This window comes from Schistocerca nitens, chromosome 1 (assembly GCF_023898315.1).
Source record: "Schistocerca nitens isolate TAMUIC-IGC-003100 chromosome 1, iqSchNite1.1, whole genome shotgun sequence".
NCBI classification, from domain to species: Eukaryota; Metazoa; Arthropoda; class Insecta; order Orthoptera; family Acrididae; genus Schistocerca; species Schistocerca nitens.
Window position 1 is genome coordinate 1,068,290,894 of NC_064614.1, and position 23,968 is coordinate 1,068,314,861.

The window sequence follows — 23,968 nt, forward strand, 5'->3', positions numbered from 1 at the left end:
TATACAAGTGGGATGTGCAATGAAACCTGTTTTGAGAGAAGTATTGAGTTTCTTCTTGTGGTGTGAACCTCTTCCCTATTAAGACTTCCACAACAGAAAAACCAATTAGATTTAGGTGAAAACAACACAGGGTAGGAATGCTGTTATTTTGTTATGAAAATAAGACATGATCAACAAAAGCAAGGAGGATTAAGAAGCAAACTAGCAGAGGCAAAGAAAGTTTTCTTCACTGAAAGAAGTATGAAACACAAGCCTTAATTTAAGGAAGACAGTTTTGAAAATGTATGTCGGTAACTTAGCATTGTATGGGAGTGAATCATGGGCTACGGGAAAACCAGATACGAAGAGAATCAAAGCATCTGAGATCTGATCGTACAGAAAGCATCTGAGATCTGATCGTACAGAAGGACGGAATTGTGGTTTATTCATCTAATGACGTACATTTGCAATCCATTTGGTATGTATCCAGGAGACATATCAAAAATTTATAATACATTTACAATGTTTTTTACACTAATAAATAATAGCACTTAAATAAATAATAACACTATAATGATATTTCTCGGAACATGTAAGGCATTACAGCCAGATCAAATTTCCAGTTCGTCCTGCAGAAATTCGACCACTAAGTAATAACATTTTCATGTCAGTGCCTCATATAGCTTTCTTTTAAGTGACCTAAATTCATCTGCATTAACTTGTTCCCTTTTAATTTATTACAAATTTTCATTCCCTTGTATAGAGGTCCCTGGGCATATTGTCTGAGGTGGTGGGTGTGGAGCATAAAAGTTTCCTTGTTTTTAGTATTATGTGAAAGGATAAAATATAGGGACAGCGATTTAATATTTTATGTTTTCCGAACAAGGGATAACATGGTTCTTTATGATTTGCAGTGCACATACTTCGAATGATTTTTTTCTGTATTTTTAGATTCCGCAAAATGTTTGTCGACTTACCCAATAAAACAGTACCATACCTACTAGCGGATTCACAGTAGCTTTTATATGCTACTTTTCGTGTGTCCATGTTAGTTGCAGTTGATAATATTTGCACTGCAAATGCGAAGTGGCTAAGTTTGTTAGTTAAGTATTCAATGTGTGCCTGCCAGCTAAAACTTTTGTCTACATTTAAACCTAAGAATTTGACTGAGTCAGCTTCTTCTATATCTTGGTCATTCTGAACAATCCTAATCTGCTCACATTTTGACTGTTTGTTTTGAATTGCATCATCTGAGTCTTAGATTTGTTTACCATTCATTTAGCCGAAACCAAGTTTCTAAGGTACTGAGGGTACTGATCACAGAGTTTCAACTGAGACAGAAGTATCATCTGCAAACAGACCTGATGAGAAGCTGATATTTAATGGTAAGTCATTAACATAGAAAAGAAATAGGACTGGGCCTAATATGGAGCCTTGTGGAACACCCGGAGTGTAGGTGTCCCCCCCCCCCCCCTCCAGGTCAGAAAAATAATTTGCTCCATTTAAAGAGATGCTACTTCTTTGCTTTCTGTTTGATAAGTAGGATTTAAGCCATGCTGAAAACTAAGTGGAATGATAATAAATGAGGAGTGTCACTGAGGACTCAGCAGGGAAATTAATATATGGAAAACTGACTAGAAGAAGCAACAGGGTGATATGATGTGCCTCAAGACATGAGGGATAACATCCAAGGTACTTTATGGAGCTGCAGATGGCAAAAACTGTGCTGGAAGACAAAGACTGGAATGTATAAAAAAAATAATTGTGAATCTTTAGTGTAAGTGTTTCTCTGAGATAAAGAGTTTGGCACAGGAGAGGAAGTCTCCCCCCCCCCCTTCCTCCTCCCTACAAAGAATGGAGAAAGTGCTGTGTCGGAGAGGCTGAATGGAGAACCCACCTGACGGCTGAATGGTGAGACAACTTTTTTCATTGTTAAAAGATATTTAATTTAAACATTAATTTTTGGCAATAATCATTTTTAAATGAAATGACAGACAAAAATAACACCAGAAACTATTAACAGAAATTTAAACAAGAATTCAAGGATAATCAAGCCTTCAGTTTACACTTCAGACATCTAGATGGAATGTTAGAAACAAATAACAAACAAAACTGCAATCTTCTTGTAGATTATTTTCAGAAATTCCTAAACTGCTGAAGTCCTAAAAAGCAACTCAGTTTTGAGAAACTCTCCCCAATTCTGTATTCAGCATACCCTACACTGGAAGACATCAAAAGAATTTCCTGCAACTTGAAAAACAATAAGGGGCCCGCAGATGATGAAATAATTCCAGAATTACTGGCAGCAAACTAGCTTAAAGAAATATTACAGAACATTTAGTATAATGAGAAAATCCTCACAGATGGAAATGTGCATTAATTTGGCCACTTAATGAGAAAGAAGACAAATCACATATAAGCAACTACAGAAGTATTTGTTTACTTTCAGTCGGCTATAAAATCCTCTCTAACTTAACAGATGAAAAACAAACAGACAAGTTAATTGGAGAATATCAAGCAGTACTATGAAAAGATCACATGCAGAAAAACTCGGAATTGTTATAATGAATCAGTCCTATCATATCTTTTGCTCGTTTACAGAAAGCTAAAACATTATCTAAATTTTGTCCAAATTTGAATAAATTATTATTTGTAAATTATGTAGCCTAGAACTGTGGATGTCCACAGTTTTTTCTGGTCATTGGATGTAATATTTCTGCACATATGATTTTCTGTTTCTGTGACAATATGTTCTCATACTTCAACCTTACATTATGAAAATTAGTTGGCAAATAATTAACAACAAATGCTCTGAAAAAAATTTACATTATTTTTAATATTCAGTTTTAAATGTAGACATAACATATGTTTCTATTTATGTTTTTATTTACTCACACTATTTATATGTAATTGGTATTGCAACATAACTGAAAGTTCCCAAATTTTATAACCTTTGTTATTACATATCATTACTAAAATCTCCACGAAAATACATATCTTTAAGAGACATTCTATAAACTAAGCCTGGTGTATAGTCTGAAAAATGGAAAATATCTTACTATTATTTTGATTTGTGGAATGTTGGGAATGTTCTAGAACAATTACATGTTTTATATTATATCTCTTCGACACCAATTGCGTTAGTCTGATTTAGACTTGTTCAGGTTGTTTCTGGGCTTGTACATACTTTTTTTGTAACTTGGCTTGAGTTAACATCTACAGAAGCTTATTGGAAATGTGTAATGTAGACTGCGATTCTTGTGTTTCAATGTTATTTCTGGATATTGTGGAAGCAATTGTGAGGCAACATGAAAAATACATAAACAATGATTTTTAGCAGAAAAACAATTGATCCCAAGCTGTGTTATTTAAGGACCCAAAACTTATACATGATATTGCACAATATCTTTCTGCTGCTGGATACTGAGTCATTCTCATAGTTAAGTGAATTTTCCTTTATATCAACAACTTTTGTTCTTAAGCAACGTCCTTGATGCTTAAATGTTAAAAGCTAAATCAAAGGTAGTGCATCACACTGCAAAACCATTCTCCAACTTCAAAAAAATAAACAGATTGTAATCATAACAGACCAGAAGCAATCCAATCAGTAGAGAATCTTGACCAAATAGAAGGAAAATCTGGGGTGCAAATACACTGCATGTAAGGGGCCAGATCAAGATTCAACAGCCAACATGTAATTAACAAATTTAGCAAAATTGTACTGAGATAGAAAATATTGAACTAACAGGGATAAATAAGGAACCTAACAAAGAAAGAATTGCAAAACTAAATAAGAGCATACAGACTCGTCTGGAACAGATACAACAAAAAATCTATACCAAAAAACGGAAAATTATGACATTGTAACAAAGTTGTTAAAACAGAAGCTCTACACACATCTGTTAATTGATGGCAGACCAAAATAAAAATCATTGAATAACATGAAAGGAAAATTCTCAGACAAATCTCAGCACAAAATAGAAATAGGATGAAAAATAATCACAGATCAATCAAGACACAGCAAAAGATCACATATATCATCAGGAAATAGTGAATACAGTTCTATGGTTACCTATACAGGGTGGACAACTGGCAAAAACGGAAGCTAACAGAGAAACCTTTCAAGATAGAATGAAATTTATAACATTAATTCACAAAGACCTGAGAAGATTACCCGACAGAATTCAGAGTGGGCAGAAGAATATAAAAAGAAACAAAATGAAGCAACAGAGGTACTGAGAGAAAAAGAAGAGTAAATTGCTGAACAAGTACAAATATTCTCTTCAGTAGGGCACAACAAAAATAATAAAGAAAGGTGTGTTTGGCAGCCAGTTTCAGTTGTTCTTATTTTGGCATTTTATCTCAAAACCTGGCAGAAAATCCAGAGAACTTCTGCTCATATATGAAGAATGCTACCAGCAAGACACAGTCAATACCTTCTCTGGACAATAGCAATCTAAATACTATCGACAGAGTGCCACAAAAGCGGCGTTACTAAACATAGCCTTTCAAAATCCCTTCACCAAAGGAGACAAAGTAAATATTCCAGGATTCAAATTACAAACAGCTGCCAGCATGAATAACTTAGAAGTAGATATCCTTGGAGTAGTGAAACAACTTATATCACTTAATAAAAGCAAGTCTTCTGATCCAGACTGTATACCAATTAGGTTACTTTCAAAGTAAGCTGATGCTATAGCTCCATACTTAACACTCATATACAACCACTTGCTCAATGAAAGATCTGTACCTAAAGATTGGAAAGTTGCACAGGTCACACCAATATTTGGAGTAATTCGCTAAATTACAGGCCCATATCAGTAATGTCAATATGCAGCAGGACTTTGCAACACACATTGTATTCAAACATTATGAATTACTTTGAGGAGAATGGTCTATTGACACACAGTCAGCACGGATTTAGGAAACATTTTTCTTGTTAAACACAAGTAGCTCTTTGCACACACAAAGTGTTGAGTGTTATTGACAATGGATTTCAAATTGATTCCGTATTTCTAGATTTCCAAAGGGCTTTTGACACTGTACCGCACAAGCGGCATGTAGTGAAATTGCATGCTTATGGAAAATAATCTCGGTTATGTGACTGGATTTGTGATTTCCCCCTTTTAGAGGGTCACAGTTCATAGTAAGTGACGTAAAGTCATCGAGTAAAGCAGAAGTGATTTCTGGCGTTCACCAAGCTAGTGTTATAGGCTCTCTGCTGTTCTTTATCTATATAAATGATTTAGAAGACAAACTGAGCTGCTGTCTTAGGTTGTTTGCAGATGATGCTGTCATTTATCATTTAGTATACTTATCAGGAGATCAAACAAATTGAAAAATGATCTCTAAAAGATATCTGAATGGTGCAGAAATTGGTAGTGGACCCTAAATAAAGAAAAGCATGAGGTCATCCATATAAGTGCTAAAAGGAATCCATTAAACTTCAGTTACACGATAAATCAGTCTAATCTAAAGGCCAAAATGTCCACTAAATACCTAGGAATTACAACAATTATGAACAATTAAAACGGGAAAGAATACATAGAACATGTTGCAGGGAAGGCACACCAAAGACTGTGTTTTATCAGCAGAACACTTAGAAAATGTAAGAGATCTACTAAAGAGACTGCCTACACCACATTTGTTCATTCTCTTTGGAGTATTGCTGCACAGTCTGGTATCCTTACCACATAGGATTAATGGTGTACATCGAGAAGAGCAGCACATTTTGTATTATCGCAAAATAGGAGAGAGAGAGAGAGTATCTCAGACATGATACAGGATTTGGGATAGACGCCATTAAAGCAAAGGCGTTTTTTGCTGTGGCAGAATCTTCTCATTCCTCCGAATGCGAAAATATTTTGTTGAAACCCATCTAAGTAGGAAGAAACCATCATCACAATAAAATAAGGAAAACCAGAGCTTCCATGGAAAGATATAGGTGTTCGTTTATTCTGTGCACTGTTCGATAGTGGAATAATAAAGAATTATTGTGGAGATGGTTCAATGACCACTATGCCAGACATTTAGGTGTGATTTGCAGAGTATCCATGTAGATATAGATGTAGTTCTGCTACAGAAAATAATCATTTTACATCAGGGTTTCCAATTTGATCTACAGAAAATTATGCTGTTATTTGTTGATTAATACTTTACCTTAGGTATATCAGCTTCACGAGAAAGGGCAAGGAATACTTTGTCCAACACTTTTTCTTCCAGCATTGCTGCTTTTTCATCATGATACAGATCAAGAGCTCGTTGTCGGCAGCCAAAGAACAACCACATTTTGCCAAAACCATCAGTGCCTTAAAACAAAAAGGATCTTTAGAGCTGATTCTTATCTTTTGTCAGAACACTTAACTTCTACTACTGGTGTTAGTTCAAGAATGTCATTAGTTTCACAGATACCTTGTTGTGAAGCTTGTAACTGGGCCATCCGGTGCTGCCAGAATCCCCTGAAAGGTGCAATTCCTGTGCCAGGACCCACCATTATAACTGGACGTTTGACGTCCGTAGGAAGGTAGAAGTTGGGTGCACTGAAAAGGAAGCGAATTTCACTTAAATGAAACAGAAAGAGCATACAATGATTTCCCGCAATTTACAATGAAGGACTATTTTTCCGAAATCTTAAATGTTTTTTCACTGTGATTGTTTATGATTCAGTGCCTCCTCCATGTACTGAGTATCTACCAACCTTTCCTTTCCATAATAATGTTATATACATATAAACCATAAAATGATTACATTAAAACTTAAATGAAATATCAAATGTGTTCCATGAAGGAATAATGATAATTGAATAAAAGCCTGAAAGAAGCGAGGGAGGGTTGGGAAAGGGTGGGTGATGTGTGGTAGGGCAGCAACAGCATCAACCACCTTTCCCCAAACCTCCCTCCCACTACTTCCCACTTCCTTTCTCCTGTTGCCCACTCCACCTGACACAAGATCTAATCCCCCAGAAGCTGCAAAACTGTAGTTAGCTGGTCCAATATAGCTCTATACAGGTGCATGCAAGTGTGTGCATATGTATATATGTGTACTGTAGCTCAAAACGAATTCAGCCAAAAGCTAGTACAGTTTTCACTTTTGTTTACGTTCCTGCCAACAAGTCTATGCCTCTGCTAATTGATGAGGTGCTACCTCTGTTCTTAAATTATTTGTATTTACCAAGTCATGCCATCACCGTATGTCATTGTCTTCAGTCCAGAGACTGGTTTTATGCAGCTCTCAATGCTACTGTATCCTGTGCAAGCTTCTTCATCTCCCAGTACCTACTGCAGCCTACATCTACATCTACATCTACATTTATACTCCGCAAGCCACCCAACGGTGTGTGGCGGAGGGCACTTTAGGTGCCACTGACATTACCTGCCTTTCCTGTTCCAGTCGCGTAAGGTTTGCGGGAAGAACGACTGCTGGAAAGCCTCCGTGCGCACTCGAATCTCTCTAATTTTACATTTGTGATCTCCTCTGGAGGTATAAGTAGGGGGAAGCAATATATTCGATACCTCATCCAGAAACGCACCCTCTCGAAACCTGGACAGCAAGCTACATCATGATGCAGAGCGCCTCTCTTGCAGAGTCTGCCACTTGAGTTTACTAAACATCTCCATAACGCTATCATGCTTACCAAATAAACATGTGATGAAACGCGCAGCTCTTCTTTGGATCTTCTCTATCTCCTCTGTCAACCCGACCTGGTATGGATCCCACACTGATGAGCAATTCTCAAGTATAGGTCGAACGAGTGTTTTGTAAGCCACCTCCTTTGTTGACGGACTACATTTTCTAAGGACTCTCCCAATGAATCTCAACCTGGTACCCGCCTTACCAACAATTAATTTCATATGATCATTCCACTTCAAATCAATGTGCACACATACTCCCAGATATTTTACAGAAGTAACTGCTACCAGTGTTTGTTCTGCTATCATATAATCATACAATAAAGGATCCTTCTTTCTATGTATTCGCAATACATTACATTTGTCTATGTTAAGGGTCAGTTGCCACTCCCTGCACCAAGTGCCTATCCACTGCAGATCTTCCTGTATTTCACTGCAATTTTTTAATGCTGCAACTTCTCTGTATACTACAGCATCGCCCGCGAAATCCGCATGGAATTTCTGACACTATCTACTAAGTCATTTACATATATTGTGAAAAGCAATGGTCCCATAATACTCCCCTGTGGCACGCCAGAGGTTACTTTAACTCTTCAATCCAGCCAAACATCTGGTCTGATATTCCGTAGGCTCTTACTTTGTTTATCAGGCGACAGTGTGGAACTGTATTGAATGCCTTCTGGAAGTCAAGGAAAATGGCATCTGCCTGGGAGCCTGTATCTAATATTTTCTGGGTCTCATGAACAAATAAAGCGAGTTGAGTCTCACACAATCCCTGTTTCCGGAATCCATGTTGGTTCCTACAGAGTAGATTCTGGGTTCCCAGAAATGACATGATAAGCGAGCAAAAAACATGTTCTAAAATTCTAAAACAGATCGATGTCAGGGACATAGGTCTATAGTTTTTCACATCTGCTCGACGACTGGGACTACCTGTGCTCTTTTCCAATCATCTGGAACCTTCCATTCCTCTAGAGACTTGGGGTACACGGCTGTTAGAAGGGGGGCAAGTTCTTTCACGCACTCTGTATAGAATCGAATTGGTATCCCGTCAGGTCCAGTGGACTTTCCTCTGCTGAGTGATTTCAGTTGCTTTTCTATTCCTTAGACACTTATTTTGATGTCAGCCATTTTTTCGTTTGTGCGAGGATTTAGAGAAGGAACTGCAGTGCGGTCTTCCTCTGTGAAACAGCTTTGGAAAAAGGTGTTTAATATTTAAGCTTTACGTGTGTCATCCTCTGTTTCAATGCAATCATCATCCCAGAGTGTCTGGATATGCTGTTTCAAGCCACTTACTGATTTAACGTAAGACCAGAACTTCCTAGGATTTTCTGTCAAGTCGGTATATAGAATTTTACTTTCGAATTCACTGAACGCTTCAGGTGTAGCCCTCCTTACGCTAACTTTGACATTGTTTAGCTTCTGTTTGTCTGAGAGGTTTTGGCTGTGTTTAAACTTGCAGTGAAGCTCTCATTGCTTTCACAGTAGTTTCCTAACTTTGTTGTTGAACCACGGTGGATTTTTCCCGTCCCTCACAGTTTTACTTGGCACGTACCTGTCAAAAACGCATTTTTCCATAAAGACTTAACATTGTCAGTGTCGGAACAGAAATTTTCGTTTTGATCTGTTAGGTAGTCTGAAATCCGCATTCTATTACTCTTGCTAAACAGATAAGCCTTCCTCCCTTTTTTATATTCCTATTTTTATATTATTATTTACTTAGAGTAGTAAAGGAGTTTTGCTATTTAGGGAGTAAAATAACTGATGATGGTGGAAGTAGAGAAGATATAAAATGTAGACTGGCAATGGCAACGAAAGCGTTTCTGAAGAAGAGAAATTTGTTAAGATCGAGTATAGATTTAAGTGTCAGGAAGTCGTTTCTGAAAGTATTTGTATGGAGTGTAGCCATGTATGGAAGTGAAACATGGACGATAACCAGTTTGGACAAGAAGAGAATGGAAGCTTTCGAAATGTGGTGCTGCAGAAGAATGCTGAAGATAAGGTGGGTAGATCACATAACTAATGAGGAGGTATTGAATAGGATTGGGGAGAAGAGAAGTTTGTGGCACAACTTGACTAGAAGAAGGGATTGGTTGGTAGGACATGTTTTGAGGCATCAAGGGATCACAAATTTAGCATTGGAGGGCAGCGTGGAGGGTAAAAATCGTAGAGGGAGACCAAGAGATGAATACACTAAGCAGATTCAGAAGGATGTAGGTTGCAGTAGGTACTGGGAGATGAAGAAGCTTGCACAGGATAGAGTAGCATGGAGAGCTGCATCAAACCAGTCTCAGGACTGAAGACCACAACAACAACAACAAACAACATTTACTTCCATATTCAGGAATGCTACAATGGCCTTATGATCACTGATTCCCTGTTCTGCACTTACAGAGTTGAAAAGTTCGGGTCTGTTTGTTAACAGTAGGTCCAAGATGTTATCTCCACGAGTCGGTTCTCTGTTTAACTGCTGGAGGTAATTTTCGGATAGTGCACTAAGTATAACGTTGCTCGATGCTCTGTCCCTACCACCCGTCCTAAACATCTGAGTGTTCCAGTCTATATCTGGTAAATTGAAATCTCCAACTAAGACTATAACATGTTGAGGAAATGTATGTGAAATGTATTCCAAATTTTCTGTCAGTTGTTCTGCCACTAATGCTTCTGAGTCGGGAGGTCGGTAAAAGGAGCCAATTATTAACATAGCTTGGTTGTTGAGTGTAACCTCCACCCATAGTAATTCACAGGAACTATCCACTTCTACTACACTACAGGATAAACTACGAGTAACAGCGACAAACATGCCACCACTGGTTGCGTGCAATCTATCCTTTATAAACACCGTTTGTGCCTTTGTAAAAATTTCGGCAGAATTTATCTCTTTCTGTACCTATATCGATTTCAGCTTCGGTGCTTCCTATCAGCACTTGAAGTTCCGGTACTTTACCAATGCAGCTTCAACAGTTTACAATTACAATACCAATTGCTGCTTGGCCCCGCATGTCCTGACTTTGGCCCACACCCTTTGAGGCTGTTGCCCTTTCTGTACTTGCCCAAGACCATCTAACCTAAAAAACTGCCCAGTCCACGCCACACAACCACTGCTACCTGTGTAGCTGCCTGCTGCGTCTAGTGGACTCCTGACCTATCCAGCGGAACCCGAAACCCCACCACCCTATGGCGCAAGTAGAGGAATCTGCATCCCACACAGTCGCAGAACCGTCTCAGCCTCTGATTCAGACCCTCCACTAGGCTCTGTACCAAAGGTCCGCAGTCAGTCCTGTCGACAATGCTGCAGACGGTGAGCTCTGCTTTCATCCCGCTAGCGAGACTGGCAGTCTTCACCAAATGAGATAGCCGCCGGAAGACAGAGAGGATTTCCTAAGATCCATAACAACATACATCACTGGTGCCAACATGAGTGACCGCCTGCAGATGGGTGCACCCTGTACCCTTCATGGCATCCGGAAGGACTCTTTCCACATCTGGAATGACTCCCCCCCAGTATGCACACGGAGTGCACATTGGTTTTCTTCCCCTCTCTTGCTACCATATCCCTAAGGCGCCCCATTACGTGCCTGACGTTGGAGCTTCCAACTACCAGTAAGCCCACCCTCTGCAACCATCCGGATCTTGCAGACTGAGGGGCAACCTCTGGATCAGGAGAAGCAGCCATGTCCGGCCGAAGATCGGTATCAGCCGGAGACAGAGCCTGAAACCGGTTCATCAGACAAACTGGAGAGGCCTTCCGTTCAGCCCTCTGGAATGTCTTTCGCCCCTGCCACACTTCAAGACGACCCCCCACTCTACCACGGGTGAGGGGTCAGCCTCAATTTGGGCAGTATCCCGGGCAGCCACAGCCGAAGTCCGATCGGGGGATGCGTGGGACGAGCTGGCCGTCCCCAACAAACCCCCATCAGGATCCCCACAGTGATGCCCATTGGCAACAGCCTCAAGCCGTGTGACCGAACAGCCTCAAGCTGTGTGACCGAAGCCAACACTGCCTGAAGCTGGGAGCGAAGGGATGCCTACTCAGCCCGCATCCGAACACAGCAGTCACAGTCCCTATCCATGCTAAATACTGTTGTGCAAAGAACGTCTGAACTAATCTACAGAGAGCACAAACAATTCGACACAAAATTTAAATGGTTATAAAAATACAAGACTGCATAGTAAATGCAGTAATGCTGCTACTTGCGCACTGCTGACACACTGCTTGGCGGCAGAAGGAGACTATGTGATTTTACACTATTCAGGTAGTAAAACGCGATGCTACAACTCTCAAATACTATAACATGCCCGAAATTTATGAATTAAACAATGCAAGTACCCAAAAACACGCAAAGAAATTAAGAATTAAACTATGTAACAAAGAAGTGAGCTAGGAGTATACGACTTGCTGCTGGCAGCTGCTTATCCAACAGCGGCAGGGAGCATCCTTCTGAATCTGTTTAGTGTATTCATCTCTTGGTCTTCCTCTACGATTTTTACCCTCCACGCTGCCCTCCAACACTAAACTGGTGATCCCTTGATGCCTCAGAATATGTCCTACCAACCGATCCCTTCTTCTAGTCAAGTTGTGCCACAAATTTCTCTTCTCCCCAATTCTATTCAAGACCTCCTCATCAGTTATGTGATCTACACAAATAATCTTCAGCATTCTTCTGTAGCACCACATTTCAAAAGCTATTCTCTTTTTGTCTAAACTATGTATCATCCACGTTTCACTTCCATACATGGCTACACTCCATACAAATACTTTCAGAAACGACTTCCTGACACTTAAATCTATACTCGATATTAACAAATTTCTCTTCTTCAGAAACGCTTTCCTTGCCATTGCCAGTCTACATTTTATATCCTCTTACTCCCCAAATAGCAAAACTCATTTGCTACTTTAAGCACCTCATTTACTAATCTAATACCCTTAGCATCACCCTATTTAATTTGACTACATTCCATTATTCTCGTTTTGCTTTTGTTGATGTTCATGTTATATCCTCCTTTCAAGACACTGTCCATTCCGTTCAGCTTCTCTTCCAGGTCCTTTGCTGTCTCTGACAGAATTACAATGTCATCAGTGAACCTCAAAGGTTTTATTTCTTCTCCATGGATTTTAATTCCTACTCCGAATTTTTCTTTTGTTTCCTTTACTGCTTGCTTAATATACAGATTGAATAACATCGGGAATAGGCTACAACCCTGCCTCCCTCCCTTCCCAACCACTGCTTCCCTTTCATGCCCCTCGACTCTTATAACTGCCATCTGGTTTCTGTATAAATTGTAAATAGCGTTTTGCTCAATGTATTTTACCCCTTCCACCTTCAGAATCTGAAAGAGAGTATTCCAATCAACACTGGCAAAAGATTTCTCTAAATCTACAAATGCTGGAAACGTAGGTTTGTCTTTCCTTAAGCCATCTTCTAAGATAATTATCACGGTCAGTATTGCCTCACGTGTTCCAACATTTCTACTGAATCCAAACTGATCTTCCCCGAGGTCGGCTTCTAACAGTTTTTCCATTTGTCTGTAAAGAATTCGTGTTAGTATTTTGCAGCTGTGGCTTATTAAACTGATAGTTTGGTAATTTTCACATCTGTCAACACCTGCTTTCTTTGTGATTGGAATTATTATATTCTTCTTGAAGTCTGAGGGTATTTCGCCTGTCTCATACATCTTGCTCATCAGATGGTAGAGTTTTGTCAGGGCTGCCTCTCCCAAGGCTATCAGTAGTTCTAAGGGAATGTTGTCTACTCCCTGGGCCTTGTTTCAACTTATGTCTTTCAGTGCTCTGTGAACCCACCAAAAAAGGTAAGCATATAATTGGTTCTCGTATCTTGAAATGAGATAGATGTCTTATACTGAATTTTTTGATAACACAGAATATCATGCAAAGAAAACTACATTATATGTTCTCTTTGAACTGGATATTATTCTAAAAAACAAAAATATTGCAATATCCCACAACATCAAAAACATACAATAGTGTATTCAGTAACGTGTAGGTCCTCAATGAACCCTCAGGCGCTCTTGAATGTGATTGGGCATTCTCAGTACCAACTCATTGCAGGCCTCTTGAGATATATTTTCCCCCTCCTCAATGGTAGTATTCCTGAGAGCTTCAGCCATTAATGGACGATGCTGATGCCTGGAAATAGCTCTTTTGAGCAAGCACCTTGCATGCTCTAAGCAATTCATATCCACTGAGCACAGTGGCCTATCCATTCTTTGGATCCCACATCCTGTCAGATGCCAACACATACTGTGAGCATGATGAGGTCACAAGTTATCACCTTGTAGAGTGAACCCTTCCCCTATAGCCTCTGCAAAATCACTACGGGTCACCGAGCGAGGTGGCGCAGTGGTTAACACACTGAACTCGCATTCAGGAGGATGGCGGTTCAATCACGCCTCCGGCCATCTTGATTTAGGTTTTCCATGATTTCCCTAAATCGCTTCAGGCAAATGCTGGAATGGTTCCTATGAAAGGGCATGGTCGACTTCCTTCCCTAATCCAATGAGACCGATGACCTCGCTGCTTGGTCTCTTCCACCAAATCAACCCAACCCCACTAAGGGCCAGAGAATGTGGTATGCAGACACTGCAGAAGTCACAATTCCTTCAATTGGAACAAGTGGTGTGTGGCAACCATATATAATCCCTGCGCAAAATATGACTGAACCACTGGATTCTTGGTAACATTCCACAGCCATTGACGGATAACTGCATTCCCCTATTTGCTTCCGTAGGTGAACAGAGTGGTTATGCAAGCCTCTTTGTACTTCATCTGTGAACAGTGTTTTGGCCCATTGGTCTTGTGTAAAACATTTATGTGCTCTAGCTCATCTTACAGAAGCACCCCTGTGAGGTAGACAGAGTGGTGGAGCCCTGAGAGGTCTTGGGCTGTACACCTCCCATCATGAAGTCTGTTGTGCACAGTTTGGGTACTTGCGGTAATCCCCGTTGCTTCTCAAAGCTCAGAACACAGGGTAGTCACAGTCTTTGATGGGGGTCTCCATACAGATATTACATGCTGGTCCTGAACTGCTGCAGTTTTGCATGCACGGGCTTCACAATGTCGATCCGCTACTGAATGTGTTTCCTAGAACTTTTTCTACAGTATGGAGTCAACACTTGGCTTAATGTTAACAATATTCACAATGTCAACTTGTCTCATGTTTTGTCCCATTAATGTGATGATTTTGATATGGTCTGCCATGGAGAGCCCGTTCCAAGGCATTGTGCTACATTATGAGGCCCAAAGATGACTGTGCATTCACTAGAACTGTGTTTGTTTACAAGCCATGACTGCATGGCCGCTGATGAGGCAGAGTGACAATGTTGAACGAGTTCAAATTATGTACACAGTCACACTCCTACATAAACACAACAGGAACATCCATAGTGACTATGGGTGGGTAATTTGGAAATATGCTAACTTTTTTTTGATGAGTGTAGGTAACAACTACTGGTTGACAAATTATTTAGAATCTGGCTTTTAATACTTCTTTTAGTTTTTTCTGTACATTTTTGCATGGCACCACTCAGTGTTTTGCCTGTGATGAGGATTTTATAGACTCAAATGGGGACATCCTGTTTATCAGAATTGTCTGATGCCTCTTGGGGTGAACTGCTGTTAATAAAAGTACTTAATTACAAATTGATGAATACACTAAACAGATTCAGAAGGATGTAGGTTGCCGTAGTTACTAGGAGATGAAGAAGCTTGCACAGGATAGAGTAGCATGGAGAGTTGCATCAAACCAGTCTCTGGACTGAAGACCACAACAACAACAATTACAAATCTTTCCTTAAAAGAATATGATGTTATGGATGACAAAAGAGGATGACTCACCTTCTTACAAATAAATAAATTTGGTCATTTTCTTCAGCATCTCTCAAGAAATTTGAACACACGCCATAGTGCAGTGGACCATCACCATCTACAATAGAAAAAAGGTAATTGCACTTTCTTTGAAAACCATAAAAATTTTGTTAGAAATGGCAATATACTTCAGATTTTACATACAGTAATAAACATGGGGCACACAAAGAATTCACTCCATTTAGGCAGTTTCTTGTCTTTTACCTTTTGAAGAACAAAGCAAGTGGCATTCTCCATTGTCACAAATGGTGCAACACCCTCTCACTTAATACTATACAATTACGAAGTTCAGCGTTATTACATACCCTCATCTTCATTACAGAAGGGTCCCTCTCACCCTGCTCCCCCCCCCCCCCCCTCGCACTCCTCTGAGAGAGTTAGTTCTGATAGCTAGGAAGAGAGGAAGTGTATCAATTGTGCTTTCATGTGTGTCTACTGCATGTTAAATAAAACTACTTATACCATATTTTGAGAGGTGGTAGTATGGAACAAAACAAGAAAAAAAAGTCCAGTAAACATGGGCTCCAACTTGCAAGCCTTAAGAGCTATGAGTACTTGTTCATCTGTCTTACTGTGAAAGATCTTTTCTACTGCACACTCTGTGCTATTACAAACGATCTACAGAATGCAGTAAGGAAATGAGGTCACATTCCTCTGTTGTTTTCTATGGATACAGTGCACAATAAATGTCTGTTACTGTAAAGCACATTCACAATTGGGTAAGCATCACACATGCATTAGCTCTAATGGAAACTGGCTGTGTTGGAACAAGTTTGTGTAATCCTTTTACAGTGTAGTTTTATCTTTGCACTTACTGGTTTAATGCAAGCCTGTTATTCCACATGGGAAATGGTAGACATGATCTTCCATTATGGTCAGAGATAATAGATAGTGAAGGATATTAAATGACACAAAGGTAGATAGAAAAATATAGGAAATGATTTTTTTGGAGGGGGGAGAGAGAGAGAGAGAGAGAGAGAGAGAGAGAGAGAGAGAGAGAGAGAGAGAGCAGCTGACACATAAGACAAAACACACAAGACAGAACCGCTACAAGGAAAAATGGTTTCAAAATCTAATTGTTTTCAAGCAGTTACAAAAAAATTCTATTTATCATGTGTAAACAAAAAAATCACACACAGAAGATGCTGAAAATGCCAGTTTCCAGACCAGAAGTTAAGGAAGGGATCAGTCAAAAAAAAAGTTATCCAGGGATTAGAGAAAGAAAGTCAATAAGCATATTTTGGGACACAACAGCTGATAGGAAAATTAACTACTGAAAGTAAATTTAAGGTCTGACAGGCTCAAAATGTAGATCCACATCTGTATGTGCACAATCTGTTCTGTGGTTCTCTATCACATACTCTAAAGAAAAATATATTTGCCTCATTATGAAATTTGAGACTCAAATTGGTTTTGGCCTTACTATTTTTACCCCAGAAATATTAATACCAAAATATTGTCTCCAGAATACAGAATTCATATACAACTGCATTGTGTCAGAAAGTTTTAGTTCTCAAATGAACTATCTGTTAAAGCTAGCAAGCCAACTGCCCAGATAACAGTGCAGGTTAAAGCACTTGCCTGTGGGACATGGGAAAGTATGTTGGCCCTAGTTTGAATTTGCCTGATGAAATAGTGGTGAGGGTTGGTGTGCTAACAAACCTGGATGTGGTTTTTAAATGGTTTCCCACATCCTGCTAGGTGAATTCCATACTGGCACCTATGTGCTGCCTCAGATACATGCTACGCAAATATTTAGGAAAGTTTCCCACACTTGCACATAGAATTTACTCTAGAGGTACTATTTCCATACTACTGGGTGAATAGGAGGCTGATAACCTTAGATGTTCAGTCTCTTTAAATATGCAAGTAGCAGCAGCAGCAGCTAGCATGCCAGCTTTGATAAATGATTATAATTAATTATACTGATAATGGACAACTATAAACAAATTTTTTGGACACAGTAATTTTGAATGATGAAAAAATTAAATTTTTTATTAACTTTATTAAATTCTATAGTCTTCCCTGATTGCACTGATATATATTGTATTTTGTTTGGGATGCGAAATGACAGCTATGCACTAAATTTTACAGTTTCGATTGTGGCCAAATGAAAAGGAGATTACGGTTTATGTAAGGATATTTTAATAACAACATTACAACTACAGTTCATGTGGAACAGTACAACTATACAAAACTGCCACTGATATTGTTACACTGATCCCAGCATGGAGGAAGAGAGTGGCTGGCTTCAATGTAGAAATTTCGGAGTTGCTGATGGATTAAGTTTTCCACCATGTCCTGCCCTTCCTTGAAAAAGGTGAACCTGACCTTTCACAGATTGTTTTAAGAGGCTGATAATATGTGAGTCCTAAGGGAAGATATCAGAGCTCCCATCAAAATTTGTTAAGGAGCTCAAGGGTTTTCTTGGCCTCACATCCCACCTCTTAATGGTGATGCCAACAGAATATAGTGAACCATGCGAGACACTGCTTCCATACAACTCTTTCATCTTGCGATAAATTTGTGAAGTATGCTTTCCCTTATGCGTGTGATTAAACTGAGTAACCACTCTTTGTTCTGATTGAGAGGAATTTGTCATGCAACAAACTGTGGAAACTACTCTCCAGAATTGAGGAAATTGCTATGAAGCCAACTGGGAATACCACCACACCACACCACTGGGATTATACACAATGCTGCCACAGCAGAGGTCTTCTTTTCATATGGGCATACCTCATATATGTTGCTAACACTGCTGATTTCCAGCATCAGTAAATTATCATCTCTGCTCCTTCTTATTTTGGGTTTGGTGAAGTGTTCTGTTTACATCCTACTGAAAGTTTGCGGTCAAAGTGCTACAGATATCTGCAGGTGTATATATTTATTAGTGTGCAGTAAATATTAGCAATGCCACACATGAAGAGGTATGCTAAAATAAAATTCAGGGGTAACTATTTTACAAACAAAGCAGTCCACACTGTTGTGAGGATCCTGTGTATCAGTTCCCCAGGGATGAAAGTCACACAGGCTCCCCTTCTGCTAATTCCAATTTTTATGTTAACAATAATGCTGATTGTAGTGGGTGCCAAACCCCTCCTAATACTTCGTTGAAAACTGCAGCACGATGTAGGCTACATAAACATTCTGAGACACATTTTAACATGACTCAAACCTTCATTCACAATTTCCCGCAAGTTGTAGTTTTCAAAATCTCAGTATGCATATCTCCATAAGTTTATAAAGTATTGCACAAATTTTCTTTTGTAATTTGTCATTGTCTATGGCTATCTTGCAGATCCAAAATTAAAAGCAGTTGCAACTAAATTACAGAGAAATAAAATTTTCAGTTATGAGAAATATTTTAAAAATTAAAAAAATATTTTTTTCTAGTTAAGATACTTAATGTGCAGAATTGAATAGGTCTAGTAACTCAGCCATCATGTCATGCATATATGGTTATTATTTGGTCTCCTTCATATGTGTATTATTGGATTACATCGTACGTGAGTTTGACAGAACACTTTAGGATATCTTTTTTATTATTAGTTTTTATAAATATCAATCATTCCTACATTAGTTTTTATAAACATCAATGGATCCTAAATTGTTCAAAATACTTACAAATTGTTTAGAAAGTATCATGCATTAGCTGTGATAAATTACAAAGCTGTAAAGAATATACATAAGAAATAGTGCTTGAAAGAAAATGGCACTGATTTTCACATAATATGAAGCCAAAAAGTACTCTGTGTCCTTAAGACATCTATCATACCAGCAGGCATTTTTCTTTCTTGTATTTCCAATGTAGCACACTAGAGGTGGCTCATCTCTCTCTTAATTGAAATACAATTTAGAAATAAAACAATATTATCATACTCACAACAATGGTAAATGACAAGGTACAAAAAATGTGACATACCTTGGGTTCTGTAGACAACAACAGCAACCGTGATGTGTATTTGCTTCTGATACACACTAGGCGACGACGATATACTATAGAACCGTGGCTGCAGAGGTGTCAACTGTGCTACTAACAAAGCAGCAGAAGGCCGCACAGATGGAAACTCTTCTAAGACCTCCAAAAGGTGAGGAAACCTCCAATGCCTCCAGTCTTCATAAGATGCTGGTTCCTGTAATGAACAAATTCATTTTTCAAATAAAGCATAAATATATCTGTGGAAGTTTCCAGAATGAGGTTCACCAAGGCTTGAACTTTTCTTTTTCTCTTCTCAAGCAGAAAATCTGTGAAATTATACAATTACATGGCCCAAAAAATTAAACATTTACAGGGATCTGATGTTGTCGTAGTTCTGTTTCACTTTACTATCTCATTGTGCTTGTGTGCTGTAGCTTGGTTCAAGACCCAAGATATACACGTTAACATGCTGTGTACAAGAAATAAATGGCAGATATAAAAGTGATATTGAGACTATGACAGGTAAAAACGAATACACACACACACACACACACACACACACACATACACACACACACACACACACACACAAACATCTAGATGCCGGTATTAAATTTTTAAGTTGAACTTCGGAAAAATACAGATTCAGTTTGCCACAATACATTCAAGTCCTACTCTGACCTTCAACTCTATAAAAATTGTATATCTCTGCTGTTATCACTTTTTAAAAATTTCTTCCTGAATTTTATCAACAATAAAAATGTAGCTAAAAGCGAAGAGTACTGTGCGAGTTCCACTTAAGGCTTATCATATTTTCACAGCTTATTGCATTTTCTTCCTTTTATTCTCAATTTAAACTTCTCCATTTCATTTCTTTTTTGGTTTTTCACTTCTGGTATCAATATTTTTTTCTAGCCAGTTTTCCCTCTTTGTTTTTATCTCTGATATTCTCCTTTTCACTTGTCATTGTTTGTTGATTTCTGTCATAGTCACATACCAATTACTGTACCAAATCAGGTGGAATGTTGCTAATTTACTGTAAAGAATGGTCTAAACTTTTGCACAGTCATCATTCTATTTAGTAATTAAATGGAAGATACAGACTTACTGATATGTGTTTACACTGCCCATGTCCAGTACACGTGCCTTGGGGAGGGAAGCGACTGATAATGCAGCCCAGTCATGTGAAATTCTGCAGCAGCCCAATATAAGGCTGCCTGGAAACAATGCAAATGTGTGTGTGTGTGTGTGTGTGTGTGTGTGTGTGTGTGTGTGTGTGTGCTCTACTCAGAGAAAGGATTAATCTGAGAGCCAACAAGTCTGTTTTTTGCGTGTGCCTGTCGACAAAGTAATGCTTCAGCTTTTTAGTGAGTGATCTCCTTTACTCCTAAAGTATTTGGATTCGACCAGAACTTTTGTACATAATGAAAATAATACAGGGAAATGGTAAAAGAAAAAGTTTAGTAGCTCACAAATTATAAATTAAAAATTAGTCCTAATAGTTACACAAACACAGTACAACAAGAACATCATTTGCAGTAAGCCAGTTGCTCTGCATTATAGATTTAAATAATATTTGTTGCATACATGTTGGCATGAGAAGAGATTGACTATGTTCTTACCCTCACATAGCAACATCTTTTATAATTATTTTGAGCTCCTTAATTGCCTTGTACACTCACTCTGCAGTTTCAGTGTATTAACACTTTGTAGACCAAGGCAGAGCATAGGCAGGCAACAACTTTGTGTTAATAAGACCGTGCCCAAATAAAGGTTAGGCTGCAATTATCTCAAGCCATCTATCACTCAAAAAGTGGACTCATTGCATACGAAAATAATTTACAGATGTCTCTCCACCTGTCACTTGAATCATGGTGCCTTCTGTTTTCTAGAATTATTTCAAAAGAAACACTAGTGAATGTAACAGCTACTGCTGTGAATGGCTGAGCCAATATGATGACACTAAAAAAATTTCATGCATGTTCGTGTTGGGTTTTGCAAGTGAGCAAGGTATTTTAGAATCTCAAGAGGAAAAATTGCCCAATAATCCATATCACACTTTTTTAGGAAGGATAATTATATTTTGTGTCATCACTTACATATGTGACAGCAAAACTTTAAATAACAGAATAAATCGACAGCTTCCTAGGCCTGATGTTCTTCTAAATGGCTGGTGTTAAGCAGTAACAAATTATTGTCTGTATTAATTTTTTTAAAATGTCTTACAGTGGCAAGAAGGTTCAAACGTCTCTTGTCCTCTGGATCACTGGCTATGGAAGCAAAATGCTGCAACAAATCTGGTGTTGGTGGTGTAGTGATATCCAAAAATCGTGTGAAAAGTGTCCTCAGGGAACACGGTGGGAGGCGTTCATGAGGTTCCCAGTTTTTGAGAACACCTGAAAAAAAGAGAAAGTTGTCACAAAATTTTTTGTTTTGTTTTGTTTGGTACTCCCTAGACTGCAAGAGGGAGAATATATTTCTCGATTAACGAATTTCACTTAATCAAGTAGGACACACAGAAAACAGAATCAAATGAAAATGTGTTATGCCACAGAATGTTACCTACAGGTTCTGTGTTTGGAGTGTTGCATATCTGGTTCATCTTTAATTTATTATGCTGGTTCCACTCCTGACTTTTTACATATAAATAGTAAGAAAAACAATGACAGGAGTAACCTAAAGATTGAATATTGTATAATTTGTCTAATGAATAGCTGAAAGATGTGGATTGGTAGGAAGAATATCAGGAAGGGCTTGATGATGCATAATAGAAGCCTAATGGTGGAAAGGGAAAGTGGATATGTTCCACTGTGGTTAAGGACTACATATTATATGTCACATGGAAGACATACTTGTGGATTAGGTGTAAGGTCTTGGCAATACATTTAGCACATTTAAAGAGGAATTGTTCATCATAGTAAATCTGGAGGCTTGGTGGCTGTTAAAGTGGAGGTGTAAATCAGATTCCAACAATAATTACTTGCAGAAGATCTACACTATTTAAAATCTATACAGTATACACAGGATGTCTCAGGATGCGTGCCCATGCAGTCCACCAGTGCAGTGTTTGTATCTGGCGTCAGCGGTGGCTGGGCAAATAAGTGCACCACTACTGCCCACAGCCAGCACCATGGCTGGAAAATACAAACATGTTGGGGGACATTGTCTACTCATATCTTCTCTGTTGTATGCAAACATTATCAAGACAGACCAGTTCCGTGCCAGTGTGCATTCAGTTGTCAGCGATAGGATTCTGTACTTGGATAATTGGTATTAATGTTTCTCTAACTTTGTCATGATTCAGCATGCCATTATCAGCCAACATAATTTTTGTGTATGTAATTATTGTCAATAAAGAGTGTAGATACAGTACAATGTTATTAGTTACTGAGATCACATTTTGATTTGTTACTGAGATGCAGCTCTTTAAAATGTAACCCAACCAAATGTTCACAGGAGGTCTTAAGCAAAGACAAATTATTAAGTTCAAAAATGATTTTCATAAACTGCACGTCCTACTTCAATGCACTCTCAAATTCTCTTGACAACATCACATGTAGCTATCCTGAGATGATCTAGGGGTTCTCTTATGAGAGCAGCATTATTCATAATCTGAGTTATCAATTTGTCTCTTGTGTTTACTTCTCTTTGTGGTCTTCGCCTTTAAACCATGCCAACAATCTAATGAGACAATGTCTACAGACCTTGGTGGTCAAGAAATGTAATCATTTCTGCCAATCCATCTTACAGTGAATGTTATGTTTCAATGATGTGTCATGTGATGTGATGACTAGGATAGCCATACATGTAGCCAAAGAAGCCTCAAACAATAATGCTGGAAGCTTGTTTCCATAATGGGGCTCTGTAGGATGATGCGGTAACAAAACAGGCCAAATATACTGAAGGCTATCACACCAAACCACCAATTTACAGAGAAGTATTCTTGAAAAAGTGCCTCCATTAAGTCTTGTGGGTTTTCACTGGACCATCAATGTGAGTTATGTGTGTTACTGACACAGTCAAGAGTGAAATTGGCATCAGTAAACAGTAGGCCACCGTACATAATAAGGACAGAGGGTGTGCATATTTGATGTCCACCATATATGGTACTTGTACGTCGAACACTGATATGTGTAGAAGTTCTGTGTGTGTGTTTGTGAATGACTGTGTTCTACCAACTGAATAATGTGTGCCACTCCATACACACACTATTCATTTGCATGTTATGATGAAATATGACTGTTGGGCACTGCACCAGACTCACACAGTTTAGTGCAAACTGAGTAAACATACTTTAATCTGGGACTCTGCAGTTACAACATGGTCTTTTGTACTCTCTACAAGCAGCAGCAGCATTTCCATTACAAAAGCTGTATACAAATACCATAATGGTGTCAGCAATTGTAAAAGTGTTGTGGCACGCTTAAATGATACAGTAAAATTGGCCAAAAATTACAACCACAGTTGACAAATTCAGTTACATAAAATGAAGCACAACTTCACAACCTGAACCTAAAAACAAAAATGGCAATTGATACAGAGATCTGCAACACCTTT

At 38.7% G+C, this 23,968-nt stretch overlaps 1 protein-coding gene across 1 annotated transcript in view; it reads right to left on the reverse strand.

Annotated features, from left to right (window-relative positions):
- The window catches only part of LOC126198198 (nitric oxide synthase, salivary gland), a 730,749-nt gene that overhangs the window by 12,909 nt on the left and 693,872 nt on the right, over window positions 1-23,968 (reverse strand). The window contains exons 19-23 of the mRNA XM_049934702.1: window positions 21,638-21,807; window positions 19,415-19,625; window positions 15,463-15,550; window positions 6,391-6,518; window positions 6,139-6,287 (exon numbers count right to left, since the gene is read on the reverse strand). Of these exons, the coding sequence (XP_049790659.1) occupies window positions 6,139-6,287; window positions 6,391-6,518; window positions 15,463-15,550; window positions 19,415-19,625; window positions 21,638-21,807 (746 nt within the window). The remainder of the gene's footprint in view (window positions 1-6,138; window positions 6,288-6,390; window positions 6,519-15,462; window positions 15,551-19,414; window positions 19,626-21,637; window positions 21,808-23,968) is intronic.